The sequence below is a fragment of the Adiantum capillus-veneris genome, chromosome 23, assembly GCF_014529385.1.
Source record: "Adiantum capillus-veneris isolate H3 chromosome 23, ASM1452938v2, whole genome shotgun sequence".
NCBI classification, from domain to species: Eukaryota; Viridiplantae; Streptophyta; class Polypodiopsida; order Polypodiales; family Pteridaceae; genus Adiantum; species Adiantum capillus-veneris.
The window spans coordinates 89,866,385-89,875,115 of NC_140953.1; the positions used below are offsets into that span (position 1 = coordinate 89,866,385).

General features: G+C 42.3%; 1 protein-coding gene across 1 annotated transcript in view; it reads right to left on the reverse strand.

Annotated features, from left to right (window-relative positions):
• Positions 1 to 5,010, reverse strand: part of LOC147428144 (uncharacterized) — a 115,292-nt gene extending 110,282 nt beyond the window's left edge. The window contains exons 1-2 of the mRNA XM_086496806.1: positions 4,771 to 5,010; positions 4,576 to 4,677 (exon numbers count right to left, since the gene is read on the reverse strand). Coding sequence (XP_086352932.1) covers positions 4,576 to 4,677; positions 4,771 to 5,010 — 342 coding nt within the window. The remainder of the gene's footprint in view (positions 1 to 4,575; positions 4,678 to 4,770) is intronic.
• Between the last annotated feature and the right edge of the window lie 3,721 nt (positions 5,011 to 8,731).

Below are 8,731 nucleotides of genomic sequence, written 5' to 3' on the forward strand. Positions count from 1 at the left end.
TAAAACTAGGCCTTATATCTCCCCTCGTGCACATTTGCTTTGAGCATTGTGATTAGAGGATGTGAATTCATGGTGAAAAGTAAGGAAAGGGGGGGGGAATCTTTGCTTAATAGACCTTTGGACCTTGAAGCAACCCACAATTATATCATTAAATAGGAGCTTTGATTGGTTGCCAAGACCCAATGTGCGAATGAGGTAACACAAGCGAGGCCCAAAGCCCAGAGCTTCCATGACATATTCTATATATGACCATGTTATTCTGTCACTATCTTGTTAATGATCGAGTCATTTCATTTGGGTTGACGAATACACCTACAACATTTCAAAGTTTGATAGCACATGATTTCAAAGAATACTTGAGGATATTCCTGGAAATCTATATGGATGACCTATGTGTACACTCTCTCCTGAGAGAGGAACATACATAACACCTCAAAAAAGTATTCGAGAAATGTAGGACGTATAGAATTTGTCTTAAACCAAAAAAGTGCGTTTTTATGGTCAGACAAGGACGAATCATGGGACATATTGTCGCAGAAAATGGCATATCCATGTTTTTGGATAAGGTAAAAGTGATTATTGAAATGCCTAAACCAATTAATGCAAAGCAAGTATAATTTTTTATGGGATATTGTGGTTATTATAGGAGGTTCATACAAATGTATGCAATCATCGTCCAACCTCTGTATAGACTTATAGTAATCTTTGAATGGATGGTTGAGTGTGAGAAATCATTTAAGAAATTAAAAGATGCTCGCGTATCCACTCCAGTGTTAAAAGCACCTAATTGGGAAAAATTATTTCACGTTCATATTGATGCATTTTCATTTGCTATAGGATGTATTTTGGCTCAACCAAGAGACTGAACTATGGATTTCCTAGTCTGCTATGCCAGCCAACAACTCAACGGTGCTAGAAGGAATTAACCACCACTGAAAGAGAAAGGCTTGGAATCATTTATGATGTTAAGAAATTTTGGCATTATCTCCTTGCAAATAAGTTTGTGTTTTCCATGGATGATCGATCCCTCTTATACCTTGTCAACAAACCATGTAATACAAGGCAAATCCTAAGATGGTTCATCATATTGCTTGAGTTTGAATTTATTTTAGTGGTTAAAAAGGGGAAGATGCATCTTCAAGAAAATCACCTTTCTAGATTGCCAAATGGAGAGGCTCCAGAAGGTGTGGATGATGATCTCCCAGATGCGTATCTCTTCATTGTAAAAATGGTACCTAAATGGTCCCAAGAGATAGTAAGCCTACTATCACACAAATGGATAATTCAACAAGACTAACCAAGACCGTAAATGAAAAATGATTCAGCAAGCTAAAAACTTTCAGCAGATTGGCAAACATTTATATCATCTAAGCTCTGATGGTATCCTACGAGTGTGCATAAATCTAGAGGAATACGAATCCTATTTTCTCAAAGCACATAATCAAGATTTAATATTTCATTGCTCATCCAAAACAACTTTCCAACGCTTGAGACAATTCGGAGTGTATTGGACAAGTATGTGTGTTGATGTTCATGATTATATAAGTAGTTGTGCCAAATGCAGATCAAGCCCACCAGTAGAACATGCAACACAATTTCAAATAACAGTTACACCAAAATGGAGTCAATACAACAGACTTCTTGGAAATGCAAACATTTCCTGAAAATACCTCTAGATCACGATAGAGAGTGATAGAAATAGAAGCTCATGACTTCACTTTGATTGAAAATCTGCTTCATAAACGACGAAAGGATAACCAGCTTAAGCTATGCGCAACAGAAAGCATGTACATTCCAATCCTTGAGCAAGCACATGAAGGAATAATTGGAGGCCATTTCTCAGGGGAAAAGAAAACAAAAATTGTCTTCACCTCTGGAATATGGTGGCCAACATTACATATGGACACGCAAAAATATACAAGATGATGTGACTCTTGTCAACGCACCAAAGTGCAATAAAACGGGATGAGATGCCCTTACGGTCAATGATAGAAGCTAGATCTTTTTCTAAGTGAGGAATAGACTTTGTGGGACCAATTTCACCCCCCACTTACAAGACACATGCCCAGTATATCATTGTGGCCACGGATTATTTCACTAAATGGGTTGAAGCTGAAGCTACAGAAAAAGCTAATGCCAAGACTACTACACAATTTCTATATGAAAATGTCTTTGTTATATATGGTCTACCTATAAAAATTGTCAGTGATCGGGGCACACATTTTATAAATGAGAGGATTGAAAATATTCTTGATGAGCTCAAGGTAGTTCATAATAAGTTTGCGCCGTACCACCCACAGGCTAATGGGCAGGCAGAAGCTACAAATAAGCGTCTATGTACAATCTTAACCAAAATAATCTCAGAGTCAAGAACGGATTGGGATCAGAAGTTACATTCGATGCTATGAGCTTATAGAGTTGCTTATAAAACCATTAGGGAAAATTTGAACCCTCAAAGGGGCCCTATAACGAGGTTTGACTTTGCCTCTCTTCTCCAAAGTGGGCAACCCGATGAAGTACATAAACGGTTTGTCAAAACCCTATCAACCAACACATCATTGGAAAGATCTTAGAAAGTAGGTTCTAAATCCCCAAAATCCGACAAATTTGGAGTTGATTTGTAGAAGTTATGGCCTCCCCACTGAAGCTGAAATGTGGGGAGAGATTCCATTTATAAGACGGAGTTGTTACATCAAAAAACGGAATCTTCTAGAATATAAGAAATCTAATGGCATGTTATATATCAATGGATAGATCTCAATGAGTACATTTTAAATCTAAAAGGTCCGACAAGTTTTGATTTCATTTGTCAAAATTTTACCGTGCGTCCATTTTGGACAAGAGGGAGAAAGTCAAAGTCCTTATAGGGCCCTTTTGAGAGTCCAAAATTTCCCTAATGCTTGATTGGAACAACACGGTACAACGTGGTGTTCATCCTTAATGCTATATTGCCTATAGAGCTCCTAGTCCCAACACTAAGAGTATTCAAAGAACTAGATTGGACAGTCCATGAAATGTCTTCACGGATAGATGACCTTGAAAAGCTAGATGAGCTTAGTTTGAAAGCAGTAGCTTCCATCTATGAGCAAAAACAAAAGTTTTTTGATAAGCATGTACACTCAAAAGAATTCAAAACAGGCAATTATGTCCTGATTTACACTTTAAAACAACATGCGAAGGAACTTAAAAGTGAGGGATGAGACCCTTTGTGATCAAAGATTTATCACCAAGTAGGGCCGTTAAGCTTGCTACATTGGATGGTGAAGAAATGCCGAACTAGATTAGTGGATGTCGCCTTTAAAAAATCCATTGACCACTAACCCCAAGTATGCTTCTAACAATCCACAAGGAAAAGAAACGGATCCAAGAAAGACAAAAGATTGTTGCAGAAGCACAAGCGGAGGCCATAGAACGAATAGCAAAAGGGAGGCTTCTTTGACAACGACTATAGCATGGGCCTCCCTTGAAAATCAGATTAAAGTAGCAGATTTTGAAACAGAGAACATGCAAGATCCCACAATTGTTGTTAAACTAGGACGCAATCAAATGGAGGCAACAACCCCGGAGGATTCACTCTATATACAAAACATGACGCCACTTGCGAGCGGACCACTTTGATAAAGCCCCTATATACGACTCACATTCGGGAATATGACCCCCTTTCTACGCTTATACGACAATCAATGTAAAAAACTATCATACCCCTATCTTACATATAAAATTTAGGTCTCACATGATCTAACTGAGTAAAACTAGTCAAACACAACGTGTAGCATAGTGACTAGCAACATACTAAGGAACCACAAATGTTGATAACACTACAAGAGGTTGTGTGCTCTTGTGACGCTATTAGCGACGGAAATACACTGGGTTTTTATAACCCCTGGCGTCGCTAAGAGCGTCGCTACGAGAGCGTCGCTATATGCGTCGCTAAAATCGTCGCTATATAGTGACGCACATAGCGACGCTCATAGCGACGGTTATAGCGACGTTTACACAGAAGACTGTAGTGACGCTCATAGCGACGCTACAAAGCCATAAATTGCGACGCTTATAGCGACGCCCGAAAGAATTTTTTTTTTGGTGGCAGGGCATTGAATGCCCTGCCACCCATCAACCATATTGTACTTGATTCACTTTTTTTAAAAAGTGCAAGGGTAGATAATAGACCCAAAATAGTCACCCACAAGACGCATTGTTTGCAAAATTGACAATTGTACACATCATAGGCAAAATGAATTGATTGGCAAATGTAATAATGACAATTGTACAACATCATAGGCATAAAGAATTGATTGGCAAAAGGAACTGCGGTGACAAATGTAATAATATACATGGTTCAAAAAGACGTATAAAATCCGTCCCATGATACATAAGCTATGAGAAACCCTAAACTAATGCTATCTAGCTACGGCTAAATTGACGTCGTCTAGTCAGACGTCTCATCGCGTCCAAGCGGCGTATCTGTCAGATTCTGCAAAAAAAGACAATAAGACAGCTTTCAGTAAGTATAAACATATAACGACATTTATAAAACAATACAAAAAATAAAAAAGAGTAAACCCTAATACTAACCATGCCGCCGCGAGAACTGAGAATGTCCATCAGGGCGTTTAAGCCCTTCCTGCCTGCGTACTCGCGCTCGTACGGTGTGGGATCACGTCCTGTCATCGACCACTGTCAAAACATACAAAGATTTCATTATGTTAGAATTAAAAAACTCATAAACCCTAAACTATCAAACATAAAGAGCAATGTGAAAACACTTACAAAATCGGTCTCAAATGATGCCCATCCACCGCTCCCCAAGTGGTGCGAGCTCCCTGCCTCTACTCGCGCTCTGGCTGCATCCTTTTGTTGCTTCCACTTGTCGGGATTCTCGCGCGCTGCTTTCTTCGCATTCTTCCAATCTTCTTTGGCCAGCCAATCTGGCCTGTTCCACCCATTCTTGATTGCTTTTTGCACTTCGGAACGCTTGTGTTTGCAGTATTCGCGCATTCGAATCTTCATCAGGTCTTCATTGAAGCGTTGATCCCGTGTTGGAACGGTAAACTCATCATGAAGTATGCTGATGACTCTGTTTTTTAAATCACTTGGTACTTCACTCCATTTGTTTAGTATGTAGTGTCTAAACAGCTGAGAGCAAAGACCACGCATGCGCGAGATCACCTTCTTGCCGTCATCATCCATGATGATGCCGCCGCTGATGTCAACGGAGTAAGGCAAGCCCTCTGGCCGGTGACGCGTGAACCTGGGTGTCCCGGCAGGGGTCTCTAGCGGCGTGTCAATGGGGGTACGGATGTCAGGTGTATCCACCGGCGTCTGGGCCCCGAAGCGAGGAGTGTCGAGTGGGGTGGCTCCTAGCGGAGTAGGTAGATGTGTGTAGCTTCTAGGAACAGTCAGCCGTGCAAAACCTGGCGTAGATGGCGATGTTGTGGCTGGTGTGGGGGTGGGCAAAGAAGGGGAGGGTAAAGAGCCTCATCGAACACGAGGCGGTGTGGAGGCATCGGTGGCGGAATCCCCACAACAACCGCCACTGCCACCACTAGAGCGCCGGTGTCTAGACGAGTGTGAAGCTCGTCTCGTCGACGCCAAAGCTTCGGAGCGCGCCGAATGCTCCGAAAGAGAGGGAGATGCGGATGGAGTAGGAACGCGCGATGATGCGCCAGAGCGATGACGCTCCATGTACCACTGTCTCTGCTGCGGTGACAAAGAAGAAAGAAACTCCTCATCATCCATACCTGCATTAAACACACGAATATTTAAACTTAATATTGAATGAATAGAGTAGACAATGACGCAAAGACCATTAAATACAATGACGTAATGACGCATATAAATACAATGACGCAATGAATTGAGTGATAGAAGAGGCAAGTCGAAAACTCAGAATTTTCAATCAAAAGATGTGAGCGCGAGTAGAAAAGAGCGTTATACACCATGGAAGGTACTTAGAGAGCCAGAGCTTTTACAACACGGAGCAAAATTGTTCAAATACAATATTTGTGGCTTTAAGAGATCTCTCTCTCATCCTCGCATAACTCAGCATAACTTCCTATATCTATATAGAGCTCTCCGTTTAAACACATATCCTCTGTTTCATTTTGTAGCTCCTCTGCATGCACCCCATATAGAGTAGTAGCATCTTGATGCTCGTCTGGCACCACCGCAGCGGCTTCTGATTGAGCATCTTCTCTGATCTCCTCCATTGATGTCGTTGTGATTGGCACATGGTAGCCTTCATACGTCCTTGCACTACGAGGGGCTACCTCTATGACGTACCACCAGTTTGATGTAGACTTTGTAGGATGAAATATTACCTGCCAGAGCCACATAACTTACATGAGAGCTTTCAAGCACATAACTTGTAAAAGGGGGATGTTAACTATTTACATACTTACTTGTTCACAATGCTCGGGTAGTACGAAAGTGTCTCTTAGGTCAGTCCATTTCTTAGTAGAATCCACCTCAAGAAAACCAGACTCTCCTCTACGCACAGTAGAGTTGCGACCCTCCATGATTATCTTGAACCATTGCACGTCGAACAAGTCGACAAAAAATCCTCTGTAATCGATCCTCAAAATCTCTTGCAGCGTGCCGAAGTAAGTGAGTTCCGCCACCACAGGATCTGCATCAGAGGAACGTCGTCGACTAGACTGTTCAAATTTTGCCATGATTCCACAATCTTGAGTAAAACGCTTTTTGTCGATTCGTTCCACCCTAAAATGTCGACCTTTACACCATGCTGCTGTGTATGACTTATACTACAACGAACAAAGATTATGAGTGGCCGTTCAAACGTTTATAAATAAAGTCACTTGCTAGTCGTACATTGCAAACTTACCTTGGTCGCGCAACCCCGAGAGTACTCCCACTCTTCTTCAGTCACTTCGTCACCGCATTGTTGTGCGCTTTTCAATTGGTTGTGCAACCATCTTAAGCTCATGAAGGTTGGTAGGCTCTCCAGAACCGTTGGATAGTGCATCGGTGGTCGTCTTCCCCGTCTCCACTCGATTCGTGCCCTTTGTCGCTCTTGCTTTGCATCCTCATATTGTGAAATCCACTTTTGCATCACTGGATTGTGAAGCATGCAAAATCGGTTGATTTTAGCCTCTAGATCTTCCGTCATCTTCTTCTCAACACCGAGATTGCACATGACAATCCCAGATATGCGCTCATCATCTATGGTTCGCCATAGCGTGTCCCGGGATTTATCAAATCCGTCTAGCCACTCTCCAATGTACACTAGGGACTCTGATACCAACCAACCTTCTGCCATGCTACCCTCCGGACGTGCCTTTTGACGCACATATCCCTTAAGCGTTTTCATGAAACGCTCTAAGAAGAACATCCATCTGGAATGAACTGTGCCAGCTATTTCCACCTCATCAACTATGTGAACAAGAAGATGCACCTGAATGGTTAGCATTGTAGTAGGAAAATGTTTCTCAAACATGCACACAAGCTCCGCAGCATTTAGTTTGGCGAATGGTATGGAGTCTACGTTGATCTCCTTTTGTGAGATCCATTGCACCAGCTTTGCAAGTTTGTAGATTGTGTTACGGATGTCGAGAGACAAACATCCCTCAATGGCAACGGTAAAATAAACTGTAAAGTATGTGCAGCAATGATATTAAAGTCCACATTTTATGCAATGATATTAAAGTCCACTATGAACGTACCTGACACATTTTATGCCAATCGTGTGACTTCAAACCGGTAAGCTTTCCTTCTTTAGTAAAACACGTTCGGAGCGAGTGCATTACGCCAGTGGGGGTCCGCAAAGATCGAATGGTCTCTTTTACTTTGCGTTCTTGGGCTCCTGTGAAAATCCATGGTGCTTTAGGGAGTTTTATCGATCCATCAGACGCTGTTTGCGGCCAATATTGCTCCATACGATCCACATTTCTAAGGTCAACTCTGGCTCCCAAAGTATCTTTCTTGCCGGTCAGATGGTCCCATAGTAGATTACCCACATTCTTGAATATGTGCATTGGATCGAGCAAGTGATTGATCATGAGTCGGGACCAGTATGGTAACTCGTACCATAGAGATAGTCTCTTCATCCCTGGAGGCAATCCGTCATCGCACATCTCCTTCTGCTCTAACCATGCTTGTGCAGACATCCTTGGTGGCTCTCTTCCCAAAAAGCCGTCGCGTAACACATGATTCTCTGGAAGATACGCTTGATGACCTTCGTAGATTTGCTTCTTCAGTGAGGGTGCCCTACGTGCATTCAGTCTAGGTCCACATGTGACACATGCTCTGTATCCGCTTGTTTGAAGCCCTGCATGTATACACATGATAATAGATCAACTATGGGAAAAAACAAGATTTACAGTGTCTGAGTGAGGAGTGTCAATAGATCACCTGAGCATTCTGTTAGCCCGGGATAGTCATGCATGGTCCACATTAGAATGCCTCTGATCAAAGCATTCCGTCGTCCTGTGTGTCGGCTCATATCCACCACCTCTATGCCAATCCACAATTGTTGTAGCTCTTCCAATAGTGGACGAAGATACACATCCATATTCCCCACTTTATATCGCCCTGGCACAATCAAGCTTAGCCATAGGTGCCCCTTCTTCGTAGTCAACCACGGGGGAATGTTGTAGTTGACGATGACAACGGGCCATACACTGTAAGATGTTGATCTTTGACCAAATGGATTTACGCCATCCATAGCCAGGCCTAAGCGCAAATTTCGAGCTTCCCTGGCAAAATCCGACCA